Source organism: Panthera tigris, chromosome B1 (genome assembly GCF_018350195.1).
Source record: "Panthera tigris isolate Pti1 chromosome B1, P.tigris_Pti1_mat1.1, whole genome shotgun sequence".
Classification (NCBI taxonomy): Eukaryota; Metazoa; Chordata; class Mammalia; order Carnivora; family Felidae; genus Panthera; species Panthera tigris.
In genome coordinates, this window is record NC_056663.1 from 34,805,523 (window position 1) to 34,832,960 (window position 27,438).

The window sequence follows — 27,438 nt, forward strand, 5'->3', positions numbered from 1 at the left end:
TGGCCTTATCTTTACCGTGTTCTCTGTCCAAGCCGTTTCTGCTCTGGGTGTGTTGACTCACCCACAGCTGTGAACCCAGTGCTGTGGTAGACCTTCTAGCCTGTTCCTAGCTCTGCACTCGGCCTCAAAGCCTGTGTCCCCCAGGGCCGTGGCAAACACCAGGCACGTAACAGGTACAGGGCTAAAGTATGGTACGATCACACAGGCAGAGGAATCGGGCCATTAGAAGAGAACAGGCAATGGAAAATAATGGCTAACGTGATGGCACAGGCCCTGAACCCAGGCCATTCAAACAATGCCTCTTCCCCAGAAGGGCACCCGTGTGAGAGCGGCCAGGCCTCCCGCCCAGCTTATGGCAGCTCGGTGCTCACACGGCAGCTACTGCACATTCTCCTGCAGCCTGCAGCGTGTGCGTCTGCTGGAAGTGGGAGCAGGGAGGTGTGACAGCACAAGAAACGTCATACGATGTAAAAAGAGACAAGGACAAGCACGCGGATTTTTTCTTTTAATTATTTACCAGATAAAAAAGAAAAAATAGTGATTGTTTCTCTTCACCCCCAACATTTCAGTTTACCAAGGTCAAGTAGGAGAGAAAATGCTGAACAGGAATTCATGCTCCTGGCCTGGAGCAAATTCCCTCGGCTCTACAGCACCTCAGGGAGGAGGGACAGGGCAAAGGGCTCCAGGCAGAAATACTTGTACTGTGGCAGCAGAGTGGCAGCGTGGCTGTCCTCCTTTCTCCTCCCCGTTGCCAGAACATTCAGACCTTCCTGTCTGCCCCCCTGCACCATCCTCCCCAATGCATCAAAGGAAGTAGGAAGACAGGACTTCAGGAGGCAGGACAGGTATAGCGCAGGACCGGGGAAGCACACAGCAGACATGGCGGAAGGCCACAATCTTCTGTTTCTATTGCACATCCTGGCTCAGATCCCCTGCCCTGAGCAGTGGGCTACAAAGTGAAATGCTTCTGAAGTTCAAACCAAGAACCCATGGCTGTGTGCCAGGCTCAGGAAGGGGAGGCGTGCGGTTGTGTGGTTTGTTGTGATACACACATGTAAGTTATATGGAAGTTACTCCAGGATGGGGGCAAGGCAAAGATTATGCCTCATTAAAAGAACATATGGAGTTTGGACACCTGGGGCCCTACGGTCACCTGGGCTTCTCCCCCTCAAGTTCGAAAGACTAAGAATAACTCTCCAGTCAGCAGATCTTCCGCGTAAGACGGAAGAGGCAGCAGCATCCACCAACTACACAAGCCCCCTCTCCAGCTGTCACGATTCTGACACTCAGGGGTGACCTCTTTCTCTGAACACCTGGAGAATTTGGCCAGCGACCCCACACGACAACAACCTTTCACACTGTATGTTTCTCCACCAAGTGGCAGCTATTAGATTCTCATTCTTCTCAATACCAAGGAAACCAGAGGGAGACTGGAACACGTTGTTTACCCAACCTTACAGAGTCCTCGAGAAATCAGTGGGGCAGGGAGAAGGGACTGATTTTGATTTGGCAAGGCTGCAACTCTTTCACCTTCATTGGCTGGAACAAAGCTGGTGGGTGAAGACAAACCTAACGGAGCCAATGGCAAGAACTGCAGGCTATGAGAGACGACAGGTCAAACACAGAACTGTATAAATTGTGGCACTATAAAGATGAGAAGGCAGGTCCATGACACCAGCTGGGAGCACGCCTTGGGAGCACGCTTCCAGAAATTACATCTGTCCTGTAGTAAGCGGTAGCATCCAGATAAATCAGAGTAGTTTTCCTTCCTCCTCTTCCCAACAAATTCTGAGAGTTTCTCATTTAAATAACTATGTACACACACACAAGCCTGGTCTCTCTTTTACATGAGGGTCCTTCACTTGAGGGTCCTAGAATGGCTTTAGAGAGTCGGTTCCAATTGCCTTTTTGGAGATTTACTGCTTGGGACCAAACCTGTAAGGAGAAGAAATGACTGAATACTCTGCCAGGTGGATCTTTAAGGTGAAAGCATCCCCGTGTTTAAAGGATTGAGTCTTAATATAAATAATGAGCCCACAACTCCCTTATGGGGTTTGGCACCCTGGCAAATTGAGCAATTGGGCTGCGACTCACCAACCCCGTGCCTGGCTACCGTCAGCCAGAGGGCCCCGTGCCCACCAGCAATCCTGGGAATACAGTTCCCTACCTCCCTCTGATAAGGACAGTTTCTCAAGTTCGGCTTCAAGTTCAGCGTCCGAGATCCTAGGGTTAGGCACACTGTTGGTATAAAATGTCTCAGGGGGGTTTTCAGGCAGATCAAAATGTTCTTTGGTGGTATCCTGAAGAAGGATGTCCAATTCCTTCTCCAGTTCCTCACTGTCAAAATCTGCAAAGAAAAGATAACATGAGGACACATAAAGCCAAGGGAGGATGAGTCAAGGACTGAGTAAAGGCAAAACTAAGCTCAGCTTTGCAAAAACGTCCAGGCCTCCTTGTAGGTCAAAAAAAGCCTGTGAGTTGAGAGGAAGAGGGTGCCTTCAAGCAAATATTCTTCCCACACACAGAGCGAAGTCACCTAGAGGGTATATTTTGCTAACACCACAGAACTGACCCTGCTTTCCCTTGCCCTTGAAGAAGGATCTTCCATTCAGAAGTCTAATGAGTCAAGATTACTGCAGTCCAGAGGGGTCAACAGTATAGCCTACCAAGGGGGATGACAGTTCCTTCTAACTACTGCCACAAAGGAGCCCCAGAGAGAGGAGAGTGCTGCCTGCACCAGGAAAAGTGGATCTGTGATCAAAACTATCACAGCACAAACAAGTGAAGGCCTCTTAGGAAGGAAGAAAGAAAAGAACTGTCATGTCAACTCACCTAAGCCATTGGTCACCCCACCCGCCAGAGTCTGAGAAACTTCATCCTGGGTGTCACACAGCTGTAAGAGAAAAGCGTAAGGCCTTGAACACTGAGCGGCATCTCGAAGGTCTGTCTTTTGGTCTCAATGTTCAGGGTTACCAAGTAATGCTGCCCCTTCTGAGAATCAAAAAATCTTCCACAAGTTCACAAGGTAAAGAGTCAAGTTTGGGAAACGATGAAGTATAGCAAAGTCACACCTGCCCTCAGTTACTTCCTCCTGTGATTTTCCTCCCTGGCCCCTTCCTGTACCTCTTGGATCTGATCCACAAGGCTCTCTGCCTTCTCCACTGTGACATCCTTCATGGAGAGTTTTAGCGCTCCTACCCCGGCCTGATAGGCATTGAAAACCTAAACAGAAAGCAAAGTTATCAGTGCAAATGAAGAACAATGGGCAAAATACATACAATAGTGTTGCATCTCCAAAAGATAATGTGGGGGTTTGTTTGGTTTAAACACCCACACTTGATTCCTCCCATGTTCACCAAGGCCAAAACTTTCCAACAGGAGAAGCAAAATCCCAACCATATCTTGAAAAAACCCAGGCCTCCTCCAAACATCAAAGCCACAGTGGAGGGAATGAGGAACGTATCCCAGACAGACCACCCAGGTACTGGAGCAGAGGGGCAGTGACTACCATCTGATCTGTCTGGGAGGCATAGATCCGGTCCAGGATGCCTTGAACAGTGTCTAGCTTGGCATGAAGGGCTTCAATGCGCTTCTCTGTCCGTTGCTTGGCCTTGAGAGATCTCAGTGCCTGGACGGGGGAGGTGGGAGCATGGAGATTTGGTCAGGGTCAGTTAGGCAGGCCAGAGGGCCAGAGGAAGGCTTTCCCACATGACAAGACCATCTCAGGCCTCCTCCTCTCTCACTTGTAAAACAAGCTGTGGTACCCAGACCACCTGCAGACTCTTCCCCCCGAGACCCAAGCTCCGCTCTGAACCGCTGGGACACCACCTCCCACTGCCAGCCCGGGGCACAGGTACACAGCTGGAGGGGAAAAGAGAAAACTCACCAGTTGTTTCTTTCCTGCTCGGCATGCCCGGCGGGCTTCTTCTTTACACCTATGAAACACAGGGGACAGATAGAGATGACCATAGCATAGGATGGGGGTGGTAGTGTCCTGAAAAGTCCCTAAGAGCCCCACTTAGGTAAGGTAGTTTCAAATCTGACAATCAAATCCATTCCACCCAAAGGCTAGAAAAATAATGCCCAACAGCCCACTGGCACACTCCTGCAGCAAGCTGAGACATAAACTTGAACATATGCGTGCAAGAAAGGCAAACTGACTAAGGATAGGCTGTTTCAGCCCACGGGGAGAGAGAATGTGCCAACAAGACACCTTAACAACACATTCCCATTTCGGAAGCCAGGAGATAAGGAATCAAATCCTAACACCAACAATGGCCTTGGACACAGTCCCTGGTTGTCCCACAATGTTGGGTTTCTCCCGCTGTAAGAAGGAAACAGCATTTTAATTCGAGGTCCATATAGCCTACTTTTTGGAGAAGTGTTCATGTGCCTTTGGCAGGGATGCCTTGTATGGCCATCCAAGGGGAAGAGCAGGAATCCCTCAGAAAGACCCTGGAAGGCAGAGACCTGTCTTGTTCACTACTGTATTTCCAAGTCCCTAAGTTAAGGCCTGGCTCAACGAACACTGGTTAAATGGATACCAGCATGGAAGTGCTTAAACATAATGCTAACAGATGTAATCTCTGGGGGAAGAATAAAAATTCATTTTTTCTCTTTTACGATATTCTATTTTGCACAATTGCTGCATTGAGCAGTTAGTACTTTGTAATTAGTAAAAAAAAAAAAAATAAATAACCTTTCTCAAAAAAAAAAAAAAAAGAGCCCACAGACACCAATGCTTTGCTGGCTCTGAGGGCCAGCCAGGGGTGGGGGTCGGAGGGTGCTCAGCTCAGGGGTAGTTACCTCTCTGCTTCCTGGGATAAGGACTCCACTTTGCGTGAGAGCAGCTGTTCACTCTGCATCAGCTGGTATACCCCAACATCTACGTCGTTGACAGGAGAGACCTTGGCATGTGGCCCTCGGGCAAACTTCACAATCTGAGGGACAGGGACAAATTACTAGGGCCCCTACCATGAATGCTGAGAAGTCCCAGGCAGGAATGCTGGTGGGCATGTCAGTATACACTTAATAAGCCATTGGGGAGTCACTGGATGAACAACTGGACTTCCATACCTTTTCCCCGTTCTGCTCGAGAACCGTGACTCTCTTCTCTTTCTGCAGCTGCAGCAACACCAAGTAGAAGGTCCTCTCATCCGGGCAGGAGCCTGCACACAGGGTGCTCAGCTCGGACAGGGCCACCACAGGGTGGGAGGAGAGAGGGGAGTTCTGATACAGACGATACACCTCCTCGGCCTTCTCCTGCAGGGAAGGCGAATGTGCTTATGGGCCTGGCCACTCCTCATGGAGGCCAGAGAGTCCCGACCCCATGTTTCCAAACCGTGACCGTGCAGGACAAGAGCAGGGAGCACTGGTCCTGCCCTCCCTGAAGTAGCAGCTTTGGAAAAGGAAAAAGGATTTGTGTTTTTTAAACCCTGGAGGAAATTTGGTGTATATGGATGAAACGAGGTACATGTTATCTCTGTCCTTGCACATCCATTTGGGACTTTATGTTTCTGTGTCTCCCGAGAGGCAAGGGAAGGAGGAGGAAGTGCGGTGTGCTGGCGCGGCCATGACCGAGACCTGAGGCTTGGTTTTAGGCCCTGCCTATCTGGCCCTGCACCAGTCAGTCTCACGGGTCCTCAGCATCCCTCTCACAAACTGAAGAAGGTGGATGAGATGGCGTCTGTATTCCCTTCCAATGCTGGTCTTTCCATTTTTATGCCAACTTCTGACACTACAAACAAGAGCATTACTGAGTCTATAATGCGTCTCAAGAGAGAAGTATGTGACAACCAGGTAGGACAGGGTTTTTGTGAATAGCCTAAGAAATAGAAGTTTCAAGAAACAATGCCACCGTGTTCCTCCTACATGGAAATTACTCTCAGTCTTCTGCAAACAATATTTACTGAATTAGGCACAAAGTGCTATGAAATGTAGGGAAGGAATACCCAGGAGTTCAGAGATTGCTTGGGGGAGAAAATGGTTGTTGAGCAGAATTCTGAAGGGTGAGTAAGTCCCTCGGTGAGGTAGGTGGGAAGAGCATCTTAGGAAGAGGGACGGTCATGAGCAATGGCATAGAGTATGAGTCAATAAAGTGTTTATGGGAGGGGACAGGAAGGGGAGAGAGAGCAGAAGCACTTCTCTCTTACAGAAGGTGCAGCAGATTCTTTGCTGTCCTTTATCTGCAGATGGTAGGTAGTCATGGAAGGGAAATACCAAGGCTGGAGTAACAGATCTAGCTGACAAGTGGGAAAGGGTGGGTTATAGCAGGTAGGCTTAGAGGCAGAGAGACCATTTATGCAAGAGACTAGGAGAGACTGAACGGGGCAATGCCCATAGGGACAGAGAAGGGATGGGTTCAAGAAGAATTCAGAAGACAAAACAAGCAGTCCATGGTACCTGGGCATGGGGTGGAAGGAGAAAGACGAGTCTGGGATGACTCCTGGGCTCTGGCATGAATAACAAGGTGGATGTGATGCTATTAACTAACTAATAGCAAGAACACAGAAGGAAAAGCATATTTTACAGGAAAGACAAAACATTCCATTTTGGACACGTTTTTTGGGATGCTTGAGGTACATTCAAGAAGACATATACAGCAGATAATTGGGTATACAAATCTGAAGCTCAAGGGAGACACCAGAACAGAACATATATGAAAGGACTCTGAAGGTCTTCAAGCATATAGAAGGTAATTAAAATCCCAAGTGTAAATGAGTTACCCAAGGAAATTCAGAAAGCAAAGTAATAAGCTGAAGGAAGACCAATGTTTAAGAGATGAAGGAACTCATAAGAGCTACCCAGAGAACCACCAAGAACCCATAGTGTAATGACAACAAAATCAAAGAAATGGAAAATTTTAACAAGCGAGTAGTCCATAGTGTCAAAGGCAGCAGAAGAGTCTAATAAGATAGAAACTAAAGTTTTCATTTGATTTACCTGCCCTGTCAAATAATAATGCTTACTATAAAACTACGTAGTAAGAACAGTGTGGTATCCAACCAACAGATTAACGGTAAACAACATTAATAAAGGTTAAAACAACTGGCTATCCACTTGGAAGAAAAAAGTTTTTCCTCACCAGATACACAAAAACAAATGCCAAATTACTGAAATTTAAATTGAGGAAGTTTAACCTTGGGGTGCCCGGGTGCTCAGTTGGTTGAGTGTCCGACTTCAGCTCAGGTCATGATCTCATGGTTTGTGAGTTCAAGTCCCGCATCAGGCTCTGTGCTGACAGCTCAGAGCCTGGAGCCTGCTTGGATTCTGTGTCTCCCTATCTCTCTACTCCTCCCCTGCTCACTCTCTGTCTCTCTCTTCTTCAAAAATAAATAAACATTAAAAAAAATTTTTTTTAATCTAATTAACCTTGAAGTAGAGGATGACTTTGTAAGCAAGACCAGAAATTCAGCAGCCATAAAGGAAAATTTTAAAGATCTGATTATAGAAATATGGAAACTTTTATATGGTAAAAGACATCATAAGTAAAAACGAAAAGCAAACAAGAGACTGGAAAACAATATTTACATCCTTAATGCTAACTATATTATATCTACTCCTAATACATAAAAAAACTCCTATAAATACAAAAGACAAACAATCCAATATAAAAACAGGCAAAGCATATAAATAGGCAACGCACAGAAGGAGATACATAAATGGCCAGCAGATAGGGGAAACGATGCTCAAATCCAAAATAGGAAATATCATTTTTATTTGTCGTACTGGCAAAATGTAAAAGACTCATGTTATCCAGTGCTGGCAAGGATGTGGGGACACTGAACACTTGAATGAAAGTGTGAATTAGCACAAACTTTTGAAAAGTAATTTGGCAATTTCTGTGCATAAGCATTTCTAGAAATTAATCCATAAAAATAAAAATGGAAGTACTGCACATAGATGTACACACAAGGCTGTCAAAGTATTTTTTTTTTTGTAACAGAGAAATTAGAATAACTTAAATGTCCATCTGTGTGGACATAACTATTGCATAAATTGTGGCACTTCCATAGATTTTTATGCAGCCATCCAAAGGAATGAAGTACATATATATTATATAGGGAAAGATACTTATACTAAAGTGTAAAGAAAAAAAAAAAGGCAGGCTGCAGACCAATAAATAAAGTAAGATTCTATTTCTGGAAAAAAATGGAGCGTATGTGCATACATATTTTTGTATGTATGGGCATATTCATTTATTTATTCAACATATGTTTATTGACTCTCTACTATGTAGCAGGCACTGTTCCCAGAGTTCCAGGGCCAATGGAACATCTCCTATCTGGTAGGAGAGACAGGTTATAAACAAGTAAACAAGTAAATAACATTTTTAGAAAGCATTAAATGCTAACAATAAAATAAAACAGAAAGTAACGGTGTGGGGGCGCCTGGGTGTCTCCGTAGGTTAAGTGTCCAACTTTGGCTCAGGTCATGATCTCATTATTCATGGGTTCAAGCCCCACACTGGGCTCTGTGCTGACAGCTCAGATCCTGGAGCCTGCTTCAGATTTTGTGTCTCCCTCTCTCTCTGCCCCTCCCCTGCTCGCACTCCGTCTCTCTCTCTCTCCCTCAAAAATACATAAATGTTAAAAAAATTTTTTAAAAAGAGAGAAAGTAACAGTGTGAGACAGGATCAGTAAGAAAATATGTGAACACACAAACACACGCATGTGTGTGCCCACACGAACAGAAAGGAATGTACCCAAAGAGACAGAAATGGGATGAACAGAAAGGAAACATTCATTTCCTTGCATAATTATTTTAAATAGCAAAACTTACGGGCAATTTTTACTTTTTGGTTATTTTTATCAAATCAAATAAAAAGCTATTGGCTTTCTGTGGCCAGACTTGGGAAAAATCAATTTACCTCAGAAGTAGACTTTGTTTTAAAAAAAATATCCAGATAAGACCCTTCAGTTTCACACATTAACACAAGATTCCACCCCAGGAAAAGACAGTGAAGTTACCATATATGTCACGGAATGAGCTTAAGTGTTGAGTGCTCTATTTAGTGATGTAAACTGGGCATAGACTTAACAGAACCAGGTCGGTGCGGAGCCAGATTTATTTTTCTACTTAAGTAAGATTAAACGGCACTGTGGTTAAAAAGTACTGTTGGTTCTTGGAAGATCTAGGTTATTTATTCCATTCCTGCCCCCTTTTCTGCCTTTGCTCTCAAAAGACTATGATTCCTAAACCACATCTGTGGGGGTAAATGGGTCTACCTCCCTTTACTCCAGTTGGAAAACACTTGAGGTAAGAGCCTGCAAAGAGGAACGGAGCTTGGCCCAGAACCACGCAAACCATCCTGTGGTTTCTGCGTGGCCTTGGCTAAGTCCTGGAGGTCAGGGCGCTGGGTGGGAGGATAACCATGTGGGTGGGAAAGGAGGAAGAGCCCTTCCTTTGAAGCATGCTGCTCGGTCCAATGGTGAGAGACAAGGAGAGGTGGCAAATTCTGGAGATCCCCACCTCAGTCTGAGACAGAGAGGGTTGGGAGTCTGTCAAGGTGACAAGAAATCAGAGCCTCTGTTGGGGTAAGGGATGAAGATCGAGAGCTGGCTCCAGCTGTGTGGAAGCCTCCGGGACTATGCAAGGGTCCCGAGGTTGGGCTTGGTCTGTGAGTTTGAAAAGTAAGTGCTGTCGGGGCACCTGCATGGCTCAGTTGGTTGGGCGTCCTACTTTGGCCGAGATCATGATCTCACGGTTCGTGAGTTTGTGCCCCACGTTGGGTTCTGTGCTGACAGCTCGGGGCCTGGACCTGGCTTCGGATTCTGTGTCTCCCTCTCTCTCTGCCCCTCCCCCGCTTGCACTCTGTCTCCCCAAAATAAATAAACATTAAAGAAAAAAAAAAAAGTAAGTACTGTCTACAGCATACTTCTGCTACCCGGTGTTCAGTCGGTTTCGGTGGAGTGGTGTGCACTGCATTAAAGAGCGTGTGGAAGGTGAGGAAGTGGTGACAACAAAGCTTGGTCAAGAAGGAGAGAGACAGAGCACTAACTAGGCAGCGGCCAGGTCCCACACAGGAGTCATTCTGTGATCGGAAAAACCTGAGCGGGTTTCGAGGCTGAGGAAGAAGAGGGAGATAGGAGACAGAATGTACAGATCAAGAGGCTAGCTGATGGGACAAGGGGACAGCAGGGTAGGGACAGACTCAAGAGCACACGTGGAAGAGAGGATGGACACTTCATCCTCTGAGCTTAGGGAGAAAGAAAGGCTCAGAAGACCGTAAACTGGATGTAGGACAGAAAGCTGAAGGCCTGACAGGAGATCCTACCTTCTCAATGAACTGTCAGCAGAGTCGCAGAAGGAGAGAATGGAAGGCACGTGAGTGCGGGCTGGGAAAGGACTAGTAAACTGGACTGAAGAGTGGCTGTGAGGGCCCTCCTGGAGCTGGGGACTGTGAAGGGGACCCCAGTCTTGGTGACAGCGTGATTCTGGCTGGCAGGGATGGCAGACTGTGGGGTTGGTCTAAGGCAGTACAAGTGCTGGTGTCTCTGGGGAGGACCGGGGGAGCCGCAAGAAGCTGGGTGCGTGCTGTAGGCTGGCTAGGGAAGACAGGCCAGGAGGAAGCTGACCGACCAAGAGGGCATGAAGGGACCACAGGCCTGGTGGCCTCTTCAGTGACCATCACTAAGGCCATCGGTAAGCTGGAAGGGGAAAGGGTGCAGTCACAGAAGAGGAAATCTGAACTTGGTTTGCTGATTTAAGGGAAGGCAAGGCTGAAGTCACAAGGTCCTCAGGAATCCTGAGAAACTCTTGCCAGTAAACTACAGAAGGCAAAGAATTTTCTACACTTTGGCTTATCACTAATTTCTACACATACAGAAAATAATCAACCGTATGTTATGGACAATTCCTAGACAGAGTATCACCCTTGAAATGCACAAGTCCAACTAACAACTAAATAATGCTACAAAAGGCCAGTTATCAACTCTGTCATCATGTAAAAAAAGATATGCTCTTTTTCTAAGGATAGACACAGGAACATGGAGGATCCGGTCATCACCTCTCCTTTCTGAGCACTCACCTTCAGCAGCTCCACAGCCACGAGCACCTCTTCAGCAGGAACCTTATTGTCCCCTAGCATGTTGGAAAGAGTCCACTTGAGGGGCTTCAGCAGGAAGACTCCAACCCCCCAGGAGATCCAGCTGCTGTCTACACTGGCCATGAAGTCTGACTCCCGCTGCAGCTCCCCCCGGCTGCAGGCAAAGAAAGAAAAGGACACGTAGTAGGCTTGATGCAATGTCCCGTTCCAGTCCCCACCTACCCTCTTCCCCCGAGAGAGAAATCAGATCATCACCATCATAAATACCATTATCAGGTACCTACTCCGTGCCAGCTATTATGAGCAGCATTGTTTCTGCTCCAGCTGTCAGCACCATTGACGACTCTGTGAGATGGATGTCGTCCTTGGCATTTTAGTTCATGAGAAAATTGAGGGACCGAGGTGAGAGAGGCCAACTCTGAACTATAATTTGGCTCCAAAGGGCAAGTGCTCCACTAAGGCTGCAGAGGCACAGCAGGCTACGAGGCCTATGTTGAGACCTTCGTTTACAAATGAAGTTCAATATGATAAAATGACAATAACAGTAATGGATTACTGTCAATGCAAGACATGAGGAAATACACAAAGATGTTCAGAGAAAAGGTTTTCTGCTATTCCTGAGCTAGGGTGGAGATACGACCTAAGCATTCTATGGTACTGGTAATAAGCAGCTACATTTACTGAGCCCTTACCATGGGCCAATCACTATGCTAACGGGCTACATAAGGAATAGGATTTCAAATCCTCATAAGAAACCTAACTACAGATATCATCACCATCTTATACTTGGTCAAACTGAAGCTTTAAATAGAGGGGTACATAATTTAGCAAGTGGTACAGCCAGGGTGTGAGCCCAGAACACTTGGCCCTCAAGCAAAGCTGTTAATTACTATGTTATGCTGCTTCCATGGAGTGTTATCTTCCTCAAAAATTCTCTGGATGCCAGACCCCATCAAGCACCAGGAAACGTCAGCAGAGTGCCAGTAGCCGGGAGAGAAGATATCAAGGTCTTAAAGGTCTCTGGATGGGAAGAGGTAGGGACAGGTCCTACCGCAATAAAGAAGTCCAGACTGTTCTTGTCCCTCACCAACTTAAGCTATGTTCTCCTCCGTACCCTGCTTCAGTCAGGAACTCAAACTTTGCACAGTACGCTTTCTCAGAAAAAAGAAGTTTCAAAAACGGCTCGTCCCGCCAATGTCAGCCAATGGAAAGGTACCGGGGAGATAAATCAGGAAGTGCAGAAAACTCAAAGCAACATCAAAACTGACTTTCTTCTTCATTCATTGAAGGAGGTACTACGCTAGCCAGGCTGCTCTCAGTATATGTACCATGTGATGTGCAAATGATTTAGAATCAGGAGAGTAGGGGTCCAGTCCTGGCATTTCATCTAACTAGCTGTATAAACCTGAGTAAATCGCTCGACCTCAGTCTCAGTCTCCTCTTCTGTCTGCTGAGGATAATTCTATCATCTCGCCTGCAGGACTGCTGAGGAGGTCAGATGAAACGGGATGATATGCAAAGTATCTGCATACTATTAAGTGAGGTACCTTAGATATCCATGCTATCGCCTCAGGTATCTCCCAAACCCTGCACCTGTCACACAGGTAGCACCTACAGGCCCTTCTCAGAGCACCAAGGTACTCGGGTGAAGCCCTCAACCTCCTTTATGTCCTCTGCTTCAAACAGCCCGTGCCAAGGACAAGCCAAGACAGGCCAGACACATGACCTTTGCTGGGGGCTGCTGGCAAGATGCCCCACAGACCTCTTCCCCACGACTGCCTTCTTCTTAGTCCTGCCTTCCTTAGTTCAGTAAATCCTATCTCATAGACCTTCTGTCCAGGGTAATTCAAATTTGGAAGCCCCTACAAAATAACTACACAACGGGATTCCACTCCAGACAAGTCATTGTCACTTCTGCCAGGTAGGTTTCTCCTCCCACCGTCTGGATCTAATCTAATCGCACTATCTTGGACCCCCAATTTGCCAGATGCCCGTCTCCCTCTCCCTCCACACCCCTAACACAGCCTCCTTCTCGTCCTCCTTCGCCCACTGAACACACACAGACCTGCTTCTGCGGGCCAGACCCCGGCATGGGCGCGGTACCCTCAGGGAGCCACCCCCGCCCCCTTGCCCGGGCCCGCCCTCACCGTAGTAGGTCCTGCAGCACGGTGGCCAGCCCCAGCGGGACACTGCCCTTGCGCTGAAAGGCCTCCTGCAAGTCCCGCAGACGCAGGCGCACCACCCCCTGGCGGCGGCTGTGGCTCAGCACCAACGGAGCCCAGAAGCCCATCTTGCTGTCCCAGTCGGTGCTGTTCACCTCGCGACTCCTTTTGAAGGCGGAGAACAGAAAGGACATGCGCTCCTCATCCTCCTCCCACTCGGGGGGCAGTAGGCCCGCCGGGTCTCCCCCGGCTGGGGCCTCGGCCTCCCGCTCCGGGGACCACATCGGAACCCCAGCCCCGCCAAGGCTCCGAACACAACCCCGGCCCTGTTCCCCTTCCGCCCTACTTCCCTCCCGGCTTCCGTTCCTTGACTACCTCCTCCTCTGTCATTACGTCATCGCCACCCCTAGCGTGAAATAAGTCCCGCGCCTTCTCAAGCGCCTGCGTCTCTCTGCCCTCCCTGCGCCAGGAGGCGTGATGATGACCCTATTTTCTGAGAGGCTCAAAGCGCTTGCGCCGACCCCTTCTCCCACAGTCTTTGTGCGGAAAGAAGGGCTTCGCGCGTGCGCGGCGGGTAGGTGCGCGTCCCGCCCCCTACTGATCATAGAGTTTGGCGAAACATTATAGAGAGGCTAATGCTTATGCATCTAAATTGTGGTTTCAGGTAGTGGGACTGTAGAGTCCCGCTAAGGGGCGCCAGAGGCGTCAGGATCGCTGGTGAATCATAGTACGCCGCTCCTCGACCAGCTTCTACTTCAGACACTTAAACTTCCAAGACAGCTTCCTTTTACGGTAATATCAGCGGATACACAATTGTCGGTCACTCAAGCTCTGTGACGATGTATATACTGATTTTGAAAGATATATGAGCTTCTATTACTCTTGCTTCCCACCTTCTGCTCTGGAGTGCCCTTCTTTTCTTTCTCAGGGCCAATATCCTGCTGATCCTCAAGATGGAGCTCAATTCTAATCTTCCCTGAAACCTTCCCCAACTGTCCTGACTCGTTGTTGGTCTCTTTCCTGGACTGTACAGTTAGCATTTACTATTCTGTAGGCCCGTTCCCTAGTTCTCTCAGGACAATGGCTTAAATATGGTGCTACGATACATAGCGGTGCTGAAGAAATACTTTATAAACTAGAAGGTGCACAGCTTGACCCTTGCCGTTTAATATCTTAGAATCTTGTTGGAATGAATGAGAGCTCACATGCATGATAAGATTCTTACAAAAAAATCTTTTGAGCAATGAACATGTCCAGTGTGTTAAGAATATATAGATTTTCTTTTTAATTGAACGGTTTGAAAGATGTAAGGAGTTTCTTGTTTAATGGAACTGGGTAACAATCACTGGAGTTGTGTATGATTCTTGGCTCTGCCATTCATTGGCCGTGTGACCTTGGTCAAGTACCTAACTTTTCTGTTTGAAGGAAATATTATGATGTAGGTAAAGTACCTAGCACATAGTACATAGAATAGGTGTTATCACCAAATGGCAGGATGTTTAGTAGTTGGAACATAGTTGTAGGGAAGAATTTCAATAAGCATTTTGAAGGAGGGGAAGGGATAGGATTGGTTATATGAATTAAGGTGTCAACTGATATTGATGTGTTACATTTCTTCAAACATTTTCAGGGCAATATCTCATTTGGTACTTATAACAACTGACAAGAAGTCTCTCCCTGACCACACTCTAGATGGGTTCTTCTGAACCCTCTTCTTGACTAGGCCTGTCACCCTTGGCCTACAAAGGCCTCAACAAACATAGTTTCTAACAGCTCAAGGCCATATCCCTAGGATAACCCTAGCCCCCTTCAAAGTGCTGCCTCAGAAAACACAAGGTTGTCAAAAATTTTGACTGTCTGACCCTGTCTCCCAGCTTCTGCGGAAAGAGGAAGGCTACTCTAATTTCTACAAGTCAGTTGGCAAACCCAGACGGGTTTCACAGGGATCACCTCCCTTTCTAGCTTTTTGTAACTTATCACTGCCCTGACTCTACTGAGACCCCCTCATTCTCTTGCCTATTCCCTTATTTTCCCTTTGAAAGGCCTAGTCACCTCTGTATAAGGAAGGTAAGTAAAATTTGCACTGGACACTTTCCCTATTGTAATAGTATTACTGATTAAAATCTATCTTTACCTCTTTAGTGCCCAGTTGTACCCTAAGAACCACATCTCTGCTGTGCCATCATACTCAGTAAAATGGCTGGTTGGTTAGTGTCATGAGAGAAACCAGGTTGTTTTCTCATCTAGGTCTCTGAGTCTAAGTCAAAATAGTCCTGCTCGTAAGCATTTTCAGGAGAGCAACATTACGTACCTGGGGCCACCTGTACCTGAAAGTCCCACTGGGTTCCTGACACCTATAAGCCAAGGGTTCTCTGCTTCCACCTTTTGGAGATTGGGGGGCTACTGGAAGTAATGGAGAATAGAAAGAGAAGCTCTGCCGATCCTGAGGGGGTGACTAGGTATATGGCAAGCTCTTTCTCATTTCAGGGCCTCCAGCTGCTACACTCCCCTTTACTCTGCACAACTGGCTCCTTTTCATCTTTTAAGTCACAGCTTAAAAGTCACTTCCTCAGGAAGGCCTCGTCTGAACAATCTATCTAACATAGCACCTTGGAATTTTAGAATGGATGGATCAGTCTGGCAACACCTGCTGATTAATCGTAACATCACAGAAAGACAACCAGACATTAATTACATGCCTCCTGAGATAATATGATAGCAAGTACATAGAGCCACCTGTGAAGTATTTTTGTCAAAAAATTGAACCTGAATGTGATCAAGCTACTAGATCGAAGTACTAGTTTATGGAAGTTAAAAAAAAAAAAATTGGAAGGTAGAGGTACATGTTCAATGAAAACTAAGGTCACAATCAGCAAAATCTAGACTGGAGAATTCTACTAGCTAAAGACCTTATTTCCTCAACAAATAATGATAACGAAACTTTTATTGTACAATGTTTTCTATCCAATTTGGATCCAATTTGCATAAATAATCATAAAAACTCATTTTGATGACTAGACACTTCCAATATTAACTGGATATTTGATTTTTTTTTTCAACGTTTTTTATTTATTTTTGGGACAGAGAGAGACAGAGCATGAATGGGGGAGGGGCAGAGAGAGAGGGGGACACAGAATCGGAAACAGGCTCCAGGCTCCGAGCCATCAGCCCAGAGCCTGACGCGGGGCTCAAACTCACGGACCGCGAGATCGTGACCTGGCTGAAGTCGGACGCTTAACCGACTGCGCCACCCAGGCGCCCCTTAACTGGATATTTGATGGTATTTAGCAAATTAAGGAATGATATGTAGGTTTTATTAAAAGTATTTATATTTTGAAGGCATCGAAAGTATTTCTGAGTGAAACTGTATGATATTTGTGGTAGGAGGTTGGGTGGGAGAGAGTAGGGACGTATCAATGAGTATAAGTTTCTTACTCTGTACCTAACAAATAGCCTGGGCACTTAGATTTCATTTAATTTTTTTAATGAATAAATAAATGACCTAGACCTGCATCCTGGTTTCATCTCAGTAGTAGCCTAATGACCTCAGGCATGAAGTTTCCTTGCAGATTCCTCCTCTGTGAATTAAAGGTTCTACACGCTGATCTTGACTTTTTTTCTAGCGCCCACTTTCAGATTCTAAATGTAATATCCGCTGTAGCTATGTGAGCGATTGCAGAAGCTCTTTAGTCCTGGAAAGTCTGAAGAACAGAATGCCACCGAAACATCACCATATCATTTCATGGCAGTGGTATTTATTTACTGGTGCCCCAATATGTTTTTGATCAGATGCCTAAGCAGACTTACTCCTGCTATAATGCACAAACATTGCAGAGGCTTTAAACCCTGCAACACCTCTATAAAGCTGCATGTTACCTCTCCTGCTTGCTTGCGGAGGCCTCATTATTTCTGTAGAAAATATGCCTGCCTTCCTACATTATCCAGTTATTTCTAGTTCTCATCTCTTGAATTCACAGCCTTTAGAACTTGGCTAAAAGAGGAATAGAAAATACATTATTCATAATCTATGAGATTTATAGGAGGAGTAGCTAGACTTGTTAATATTCTGTTCAGGTACCACTGTGTTCTAGAAGCCTTTCTTGGTCTCTTTCTTTCCTCTTCCTTCCTTCCTGCTCCATACTATATTGGGTGTCTTTTCTTATCTTTCTGTACCCTGTGTACCTGTCTATCATTCCATGTCCCACATTGTTTTTCTAAGTTGCCATTTATGTGCCTGGCTCTCTAACTAGGTTAAGTGCCTTGCTGGCAGGGACTGTTCTTAATTATGTTTGTTTCTAGCACAGTGTGTGCACATCTTAAGGACTCAGTTTGTTGAATGAATAAGTGAATGAATGTAATCAAATCATGAGCTTGAAGAAATAATATCATCAAGATCTATCCTTTATATCATAACATTTATCCAAATATAATGTACTAATACAATAGTTGAACCTTTTTATTTATTTGAACGATTTACTTGTTTTTTAGCCAGTTTGAGCTGAAATGCCTCTAAATTTAATTGCCAACATGCTCAGACAGAATGGTTAGAGCAATTATAGCTGTGGGAACTCCCCTGCTTCTCTCTTCAAAGCATGCAAATCACAGGAGACTGTTGCTATCTACCTGTTGATGACTATAATCTTCTAGAATGCCTTAGTAACCATTTGTGAAATTTTTCAATTTCACTGCAAATAATTTATCCCTTTTTAAGCTCATTGTCTTCTCTTCCACTCTTCCGTTTTATTTATTTATTAAAAATTTTTTAAGTTTATTTATTTTTGAGAGAGAGAGAGAGAGAGAGAGGGAGAGAAAGAGAAAGGGAGAATGAGTGGGTGAGGGGCAGAGAGAGAGAGGATCCCAAGCAGGCTGTGCACCAATAGTCACAGTGCAGGGCAACACAGGGTTCGATCCCATGAAGCGAACCATGAAATTATGACATGAGCCAAAATCAAGAGTTGGATCCTTTACCAACTGAGCCACCCAGGTGCCCCAAGCTTTGTTTTTCTTTTTCAAGATTGCTTTGGCTACTCAGGGTCTTTTGTGGTTCCATACACATTTCAGGATTATTTGCTCTAGTTCGGTGAAAAATGTTGTTGGTATTTTGATAGGGATTGCATTAAATGTGTAGATTGCTTTGGGTAATATAGACATTTTAACAGCCTTCCAATCCATGAGTATGGAAAGTCTTTCCATTTCTTTGTGTCATCTTCAATTTCTTTCCTTAGTGTTTTATAGTTCTCAGAGTATAGGTCTTATACCTCTTTGATTAGGTTTATTCCTAGGTATCTTATTTTTAGCGCAATTGTAAATTGGATTGTTTTCTTAGTTTCTCTTTCCACTGCTTCATTATTCAGTGTATAGAAATACAACAGAAGATTTCTGTACATTGATTTTTGTATCTTGTGACTACTGAATTTGTTCATCAGTTCTAGCAGTTTTTTGGTGGAGTCTTTAGGGGTTTCTATATATAGTATCACGTCATCTGCAAGTAGTGGAAGTTTTGCTTTGTTACTGATTTGGATGCCTTTTGTTTCTTTTTGTTTTCTGATTGCTGTGGCTAGGACTTCCAGTACTCTGTTGAGTAGAAGTGGTGAGAGTGGAACCCTTATCTTGTTCCTGACCTTAGAGGAAAAAGCTCTCAGTTTTTCCCCACTGAGAATGATGTTAGCTGTGGGTTTTTCATATATAGTCTTTATTATGTTGAGGTATATTGCCTCTAAACCTAGTCATTGAGGTTTTTACCACGAATGGATGTTGTACGTTGTCAAATGCTTTTTCTATGTCTGTGTAATGATCATATGGTTCTTTTCCTTTCTCTTATTGATGTGACGTATCACGTTGATGATTTTTGAATATTGAACCACCCTTGCAACCCAGGAATAAATCCCACTTGATTGTGGTGAATGATTTTTTTAATGTATTGTTGGATTTGCTTTGCTAGTATTTTGTTGAGGATTTTTGCATCTATATGTGTCCATCAGAGATATTGGCCTTTAGTTCTTTTATTTATTTATTTATTTTTTGTAGTGTCTTTATTTGGTTTTGGTATCAGGGTAATGCTGACCTCATAGAATGAATTTGTAAGTTTTCCTTCCTTTTTTATTTTTTGGAATAGTTTGAGAAGAATAGGTATTAACTTTTCTTTGAATGTTTGTTAGAATTCACCTGTGAAGCAATCTGGCTCTGGACTTTTGTTAGGAGGGTTTTTTTGTTTGTTTGTTTGTTTGTTTGTTTGTTTGTTTGTTTTTTAACGTTTATTTATTTATCTTTGAGAGACAGAAGGAGACAGAGCATGAGCAGAGCATGGGCAGAGAGAGAGGGAGACAGAATCTGAAGCAGCTCCCAGGAGCCTGATGCGGGCTCAAACCCATGAACCATGAGATCATCATGACCTGAGCCAAAGTTGGATGCTTAACCAACTGAGTCGCCCAGGCCACCCCAGGAGCTTTTTGATTACTGATTCAATTTTTTTGCTGGTTCAAATTTTTTATTTCTTACTGTTTCAGTTTTGGTAGGTTATATGTTTCTAGAAACTTATACATTTCTTCCAGGTTGTTCAATTTGTTGGCATATAGTTTTTCTCTTATATTCTTTTATAATTATTTGTATTTCTATATTTTTGTATTTATCCTCTGTCATTAGTGACTTTATCTATTTGAGTCCTTTCTCTTTTTTTCTTGACAAGTCTGGCTAGAAGTTTATCAAATTTATTGATTGTTTTTGAAGAACCAGCTTCTGGTTTCATTGATCTATTCTGTTTTTGTTTTTTGTTTTGTTTTGTTTTGTTTTTAATTTCTATACAATTTATTTGTGATCTAATCTTTCTGCTGTTTTAGGTTTTGTTGGTTGTTCTTTTGGTAGCTCCTTTAGGTGTAAGTTTAGGTGTTTATTTGAGATTTTTCTTGCTTCTCGAGGTAGGCCTGTATTGCTGTAAACTTCCCTCTTAGAACCACCTTTGCTGCATTCCAAATGTTTTGGACCATTGTGTTTTCACTTTCAGTTGTTTCCATGTACTTTTTAATTTCTTTTTACATTTCCCTGTTGACCCATTCATTGTTTAGCAGCATTTATTTAACTTTCATGTATTTATGGTCTTTCCATATTTTTTTCTTATGGTTGACTTCTAGTTTCATACATTGTGGTATGACCTTTATCTTCTTGAATATGTTGAGGCTTGTTTTGTGGCCTAATATGTATATATTCTTGAGAATGTTCCATGTGCACTTGAAAATAATGTGTATTCTGCTCTTTGGGAATGGAATGTTCTCAATATATCTGTTAAGTCCATCTAGTCCAGTGGGTCATTCAAAGGCATTGTTTCCTTGTTGATTCTCTGTTTAGATGATATGTCCATTGATGTAAGTGGAGTGTTAAAGTCCCCTAATATTGTTGTATTATTATTGATTAGTTCCTTTATGTTTGTTACTGACTGTTTTATGTATTTGGATGCTTTTATGTTGGGTGCAAAAATATTTATGATTGTTATATTTTCCTGTTGGATTGCTCCCCCCCCCTTTTTAACAACTATTTTCCTTTTAATAAAGTAAATGTAATGACACTGAAGAATAGGAAGGTGACAAACACATTATTATATATTTTTCTTTTGACCAGCCTCTTCTTTTGCTGCACCCGGGTCAACAATCATGCAGAAACACGTTTTTCATATTCCTGTTTGTTCTCCTGGTACAGGTGAGCAGCCTAGTTGTTTGGTGGACTATTGGGATTGGGTTCATCCAATAGCGACTGTATGGATGTTAAACTAGAAGACACGTCATAGGTTGGACTCCAGTGGTTCTGAAGTATGTCCAGACATATACTATCATCTGCATAGACATTTGGATGGAATATCTCAGAGGCAAATCTAACGAGTGGCTTATTTGGATATTATTATATTGTCCTTTTTGTCTCTTTGTTTTATTTATTTATTTTAATTTTTAATTTAATTTTTTAAAAATTTACATCCAAATTAGTTAGCATATAGTGCAACAATGATTTCAGGAGTAGATTCCTTAGTGCCCTTTACCCATTTAGCCCATACCCACTCCCACACTCCCTCCAGTAACCCTCTGTTTGGTCTCCATATTTATGAATCTCTTATGTTTTGTCCCCCTCCCTGTTTTTATATTCTTTTTGTTTCCCTTCCTTTATGCTCATCTGTTTTGTCTCTTAAAGTCCTCATATGAGTGAAGTCATATGATTTTTGTCTTTCTCTGACTGACTAATTTCACTTAGCATAATACCCTCTAGTTCCATGCACGTAGTTGCAAATGGTAAGATTTCATTCTTTTTGATTGCCGAGTAATACTCCAGTGTGTGTGTGTGTGTGTGTGTGTGTGTGTATACCACATCTTCTTTATCCATTCATTCACCGATGGACATTTGGGCTCTTTCCATACTTTGGCTATTGTTGATAGTGCTGCTATACACATTAGGGTGCATGTGTCCCTTCGAAACAGCACACCTGTATCCCTTGGATAAATACCTAGTAGTGCAATTGCTGGGTCATAGGGTAGTTTCTATTTTCAGAGTTTTGAGGAACCTCCATACTGTTTTCCAGAGTGGCTGCACCAGATTGCATTCCCATTGTCTTTTTGTTTTAAGGTCTGTTTTGTCCAATATAAGTATTGTTTTTCCAGCTTTCTCTTGACATCTATTTGCATGATTGATGTTTCTCCATCCCCACACTTTGAATCTGCAGGTGTCCTTAGGTCTAAAATAAGTCTCTTGTAGGCAGCTCACAGATGGATCTTTTTTGTTTGTTTGTTTTTATTCATTCTGTCACCCTATGCCTTTTGATTGGAATGTTTAGTTCATTTATATTCAAAGTAATTATTGATAGATACCTATTTATTGCTGTTCTATTACTTGTTTTGTGATTGTTTCTGAAGATTTTCTCTGGTCCTTTCTTGTCTTTCTCTCTTTCATGGTTTGCTGGTTTTCTTTAGTGATATATTTGCATTTCTTTCTCTTATTCTTTACACATTGATTAGTGGTTTCTGATTTGTGGTTACCATTAGGTTTGTATATAGCATCTTCTGCAAATAGCAGTCTATATTATAAGTTATAGTCATTTTAGTTTGAACTCATTCCTTACTCCTCTCCTCCCCATGTTTGAGATATATATTGTCATATTTTATATCCTTTTATTTTGTGAGTTCCTTGACTGATTTTTACAGAAATATTCATTTTTTCCAATTTTATGTTTCCTATCTTGATACAGTTACTTGGGTCTTTCCACTCAAAGCATCCCCTTTCATATTTCTTACAGGGCTGGTTTAGTGGTCATGAACTCCTTTAGTTTTTGTTCATCTAGGAAACTGTATTTTCCCTTCCATTCTGAATGGATAAACCTTGCTGGATAGAGTATTCTTGGCTGCAGATTTTTCCCATTCAGTACTTTGAATATATTATGCCACTCCCTTCTGGGTTAGAATGTTTTTGCTGAAAAACCTGCTAATAACCTTATGGGGTTTACCTTCCTGTGTTACTGTTCTCTTTTCTCTTGCTGCTTTTCAATTTTTTTCTTTATCACTATATTTTGCCAACTTAATTACAATATGTCTTGGTGAGGATCTTCTTTTGTTGATTTGGTTGGGTGTTCTCTGTGCCTCTTAAATCTGGATATCTGTTTTCTTCCCCAGATTAGGGAAGTTTTCAGCTATTATTTTTTGAAGTATATTTTCTACCCCGTTTTCTCTCTTCTTCTGGGACTCCTAAAATACCAGTGTTATTACATTTGATAGCATCACTGAGTTCCCTATGTCTATTCTCATTTTGCATATTTTTTCTCTCCTTCGTTCAGTTTGATTACTTTCCATTACTCTGTCTTCTAGATCATTAATTCGTTCCTCTGTTTCTTCCATCCTGCTGCTCATTACATCAAGTGTTTCGAAACTTGTTTTTTGTACTCTTCGTCTCTGGTTGGTTCTTTTTTATTTCTGGGTTAAGGGTCTTACTGTTGTCTTCCACTCTTTTCTCAAGTCCAGTGAGTATCCTTATGATCATTGCTTTAAGTATTCCATCAGGCATTTTACTTATATCTGTTTCACTTAGATCTCTGGCTGTGGCTTTGTCCTGTTTTTTCACTTGGGACTAATTTCTCTGTCTTCTCATTTTGTCTAAGTCTCTGTGCCTACTTTTATATGTTAGGATAATCAGCTACATCTCCTGTTCTTGAGGATAATTGTCTTATGAGGAAGAGGACCTGTAGTGCCCTGCTGTGTAGTGACCCCTGTTTCCCAGGGCCTGGTGTTTCAGGAAGTGTCTCCAGTGTGTGCTGCATGTGCTGTGCTATTGTGTCTTGGCCACTTTATCCTTCAGGTCAGTCATCTGCAGAGGCTCTCTTTTTAAAAAAAATTTTTTTCTTAATGTTTATTTATTTTTGAGAGAGAGTGGTGGGGGGAAGGACAGAGCTAGGGAGACACAGAACTTGAAGCAGGCTCCAGGCTCTGAGCTGTCAGCACAGAGCTGGACGTGTGGCTCAAATTCATGAACCATGAGATCATGACCTGAGCCAAAGACGCTCAACTGACTGAGCCACCCAGGTGCCCCTGCAGAGGTTCTCTTTGCTCTCGTGGGCAGTGTTTGGTTCCTGGCCTGAATGTGATGGGTTTTAACTAGGTGTGCTCTACTCTGCTTGTAAGATGAGACGTGTCACCACTGCCACCAGAACTGAGGCCCTGCAAAACTTCTGCATTAGGAAATGTGTTGTGGCGGGGATTTGGGCGGGTCTTTGGAGGAAGGAACCTGTTGCACTGGGACTCAGGCAAGCCTAACTGGGATGGGCAGTTTCACCGGAGTGTAGGGAGGTGGGGCTTGGTGTAGGCTACAAGGTGTAGTGTTTTCTACACTAGTTCCTGCAAGTGGCCCTGTGCTTATGCTGAGAGGTAGGGGAGGGAAATGGTGCCTGCCAGTTCCTTCGTTCCTGGAGGGGGCCTCTCTGTAAATGCTACCTCTCTGGGACTTGCTCTGAGCTGAGCAAATAACCTACCCACTGTATGCCCCAGGTGCTCTTCAGATTGCTGTTTCCATGCTGTGTGTCCGTAGGCTCTTTGTCCTGCCTTCTTCTCCAAGAGCAGTCCCAATGCGCTATGGGCTCTATCTGAGCTTTAAAGTTCCAGGCATTAAGCATTGCTGGTTGTAAGAACTCATGAAATTTGGCCCTTCTCACTTTCCAAGCCAATTGCTATGAGGATTTGTTTCCCCTGTGCACTCTTCTGTGTGCTATTCCATCTCTTGCCCTTCTCCACAACCATGTTTCCCTCCCCATTGTGGTAGCCATGATCTGTTTCTCTCCCAAACTGTATCTCTATGCTTCCTACCTTCTTTTTCCTTTTAATTTTTTGTTTTTATTTTATTTTTGAGAGAGAGACAGAGTATGAACAGGGGAGAGGCAGAGAGAGAGGGAGACACAGAATCCAAAGCAGGTTGCAGGCTCTGAGCTGTTGGCACAGAGCCTGACATGGGGCTCGAACTCACAGACCACAAGATATGACCTAAGCTGAAGTCGGATGCTCAGCCAACTGAGCCACCCAGGCATCCCCCTATGTTCTTTGATGTAGCCTCTTCTCTACTTTTAGTTGTAGAGCTTGTTCTGCCAGTCTTCAGGCCAATTTCTGGGGTATTTAAGATGATTTGATAATTATCTAGTTGCATTTGTAAAATGAGGTGAACCTAGGGTCCTCTTACTCTGCTGCCATCTTTTCCTCCCTTTTAAATAGCTCTATATTTTCAGTCAGCATGTAAGTAACTTGGAAGTCATCACTGTATCCTAACAACACGTAAAAAGCTGAACAAACTAAAACTCAACAACTCTTCTTAGATCCATCAGAGAATTGAGACCAAAGGACAAACTACTACAACAAAGTTTGGAGAGATGGACAGATAGAAAAACAGAATCACAACATAGTGGAGCAGAGACCTACAAGCAAAAATTTCCTTGGGAACCAGTACCAGAGTAGGACATTTGACTGAAGTTGTTGTTCTCTTCTGTTGTTTTCTGAAGCACTTCTTTCCTATGTTTTACCCTCTCAGCAAGCTGCTTCAAGACTTGAGCTTCATGGGACTTGCATCTTTCTTCTACACCTTCTCATTTCTTTTGAATTCCTTCCAGGGAAAGATTATTCTTCTTTGGAAGGAAAAGAGGACATTTTGAGATTATTCTTTTGATCAGTTCCTGGCCTGAGGCACACTTCTCCAATATTTAACCTGGATATCAGAAGAAGTTATGGTGAACAGAGAATAAGAGAATGGTAGTATATTCTACACAGTCCACTGACAAAGAAAATCTCTGCTTTGTCGATGTTTATCATGGTGGAAAACAAAATGGTCAAGCTAATATTCATCAATAATGCTGAACTCCTGTTGTTCCTGGGATTTAAGCTCCTGTCCAACAGTGGGCAAAATTAATTTTACAAACCTCTAGACTTTAGATTGTAATTTTTGTTGCCTTATATCATGAAAAATTATACATCCTTTTCTGAATTTTTTAGGATCATGATTCTTGTAGATCCTGAGAACTGCTGGAAATTACACAGCTTGAAATTTTGCTGCAAAGCTTGAACTTTGCTGGAAATTCACAACAGCTGGAAATTAAAATTAGAGGTAGTGGAATGGTCTAATCCCAGCAAAGCATTAGATGCAGTACCAAGCCCAGGATAGGTATGATCCTGCTCTAGGCTGGGAAAGTTGGGTAGAGTCCCTACCCCCAGTCAGAGTATGCCTTGTGTTCTGGGTCCACCCCTTCCTTCCTGATTTTACTGGATCTCCCCAAACTGTCAACACCCTAGAACCAGCCACAGTTTAGAGACAGTGTTTTCCCAGAACCTATTCTGTTGGGGTTTTATCAGCATTGAACTGACTTGGGGGAGGAAAATACCCAACTTGCACTTCCTCTAGCCATCCTATCCCTCTGAAGGTTGGGAAGGGGGCTACTGAGAAGCACTTGTGAAGTTTATAATCCAGAGTCACAGATTCACTATAAAACTGAGGCCTAATCATAGGTCTATGGAACAGTTTCCTCTCCCCCCCACACCTTATCACCACATTACTAAGGCCTATTTACCATATGTTATTTCACCTAGTACATCATGTCTTGCTTTCAACAAAAAATTATAAGGCATGCTAAAAGGCAACCTAACAAAACCCAAAACAAAAACACAGGTTAAAGAGACAGAGCAAGTATCAGAATCAGAGTCAGATATGGCAGGGATTGGAATTATCAGACCATCAATTTAAAATAACTAAGAATTCTAGTAGAAAAAAAAAACAGACAACATGAAAAAACAGGTCAGTAATATAAGCAGAGAGATGGAAATTATAAGAAATAATAAAAAAGAAATGTTAGAGACCAAAAACACTTAACATAAATGAAGAATGGCTTTGATGAGCTCATTAGTATACTAGATATGGCTGAGGGAAGAATCCTTGAGTTTAAGGATATGTCAACAGAAACTTCCAAACAGAAAAGTAGAGAGAAAAGAAAAACAAACAAACAAACAAAAAGGAACAGAATATTCAAACATTATGAGACAACTACAAAAAGTATAATATACATACAATGGGATATAAGAAGAGGAAGAAAGTGAGAAAGTAATAGAAGAAATATTTGGAGTAATAATGACTGAGTTTCCCAAAACCAATGTCAGATACCAAACCACAGATCCAAGACTCTCAGAGGACACTAAGGATAAATGCCAAAGTAACACTACAGCTAGGCATATCATATTCAAACTGTAGAAAGACAAAGATGAAGAAAAGATCTTACCTATAGAGGAGCAAAGATAAAAATTACATCTGACTTCTTCTCAGAAAGCATTTAAGGAAAAAGAGTGGAATAAAATATTGAACATATTGAGAGGAAAAGAACTATACCAACCTAGAATTTTATGATGTTTATTTATTCTTGAGAGAGAGGGAGAGACAGAGAGTGAGTGGAGGAGGTGCAGAGAGAGGGGGGGACACAGAATCCAAAGCAGGCCCCAGGCTCCGAACTGTCAGCGCAGAGCCAGATGCAGGGCTCGAACCCACAAACCACAAGATCACGATGTGAACCAAAGTTGGACGCTCAACCGACTGAGCCACTCAGATGCACCCCAACCTAGAATTTTATACCCAGAAAAATTATCCTTCAGAAGTGCAAGAGAATAAATCTTTCTCAGGCAAACAGGAACTGAGGGTATTTGTTGCCAGTAGACCTGCCTTGCAAGAAATGTTAAAAGAAGTTATTCA

The 27,438-nt window shown here is 43.4% G+C and overlaps 1 protein-coding gene and 1 long non-coding RNA gene across 4 annotated transcripts; one reads left to right on the forward strand and one right to left on the reverse strand.

The window, feature by feature from the left end:
• Positions 1–471: 471 nt before the first annotated feature.
• On the reverse strand, positions 472–13,690 carry CHMP7 (charged multivesicular body protein 7). 3 transcript variants are annotated; one of them, XM_042983242.1, is made up of 11 exons: positions 13,585–13,690; positions 13,195–13,374; positions 11,030–11,201; positions 5,077–5,262; positions 4,807–4,940; positions 3,887–3,935; positions 3,509–3,628; positions 3,124–3,222; positions 2,833–2,893; positions 2,168–2,347; positions 472–1,935 (listed from the first exon to the last, which is right to left on the reverse strand). In XM_042983242.1, the coding sequence occupies exons 2-11, from the start codon at positions 13,335–13,337 to the stop codon at positions 1,883–1,885; spliced, it is 1,197 nt and encodes a 398-aa protein (XP_042839176.1). In that variant the 5' UTR covers positions 13,338–13,374; positions 13,585–13,690; the 3' UTR covers positions 472–1,882. The 3 variants fall into 3 exon arrangements, with proteins under 3 accessions (XP_042839176.1, XP_042839175.1, XP_042839177.1); XM_042983241.1 differs by lacking the exon at positions 13,585–13,690 and having other exon boundaries at positions 13,195–13,565; XM_042983243.1 differs by lacking the exons at positions 2,833–2,893; positions 13,585–13,690 and having other exon boundaries at positions 13,195–13,565.
• A 9-nt stretch (positions 13,691–13,699) lies between these two features.
• LOC122237883 lies at positions 13,700–27,143 on the forward strand. The gene is made up of 4 exons (XR_006216609.1): positions 13,700–13,783; positions 13,874–14,001; positions 20,821–20,898; positions 25,031–27,143. It is a non-coding gene; the product is annotated as an uncharacterized LOC122237883 (long non-coding RNA).
• Positions 27,144–27,438: the final 295 nt, after the last annotated feature.

What these genes read in the sequence shown, in the direction of transcription:
- CHMP7 (XM_042983243.1), bottom strand. Translation starts at nt 13,493, where the DNA reads ATGTGGTCCCCGGAGCGGGAGGCCGAGGCCCCAGCCGGGGGAGACCCG. An exon ending in TGGCTGTGGAGCTGCTGAAG is followed by an intron (nt 5,263 to 11,029) that starts GTGAGTGCTCAG and finishes CCTTCCCTGCAG; the next exon opens with GAGAAGGCCGAGGAGGTGTA. An exon ending in CCTCCCAGACAGATCAGATG is followed by an intron (nt 3,223 to 3,508) that starts GTAGTCACTGCC and finishes CTTTCTGTTTAG; the next exon opens with GTTTTCAATGCCTATCAGGC.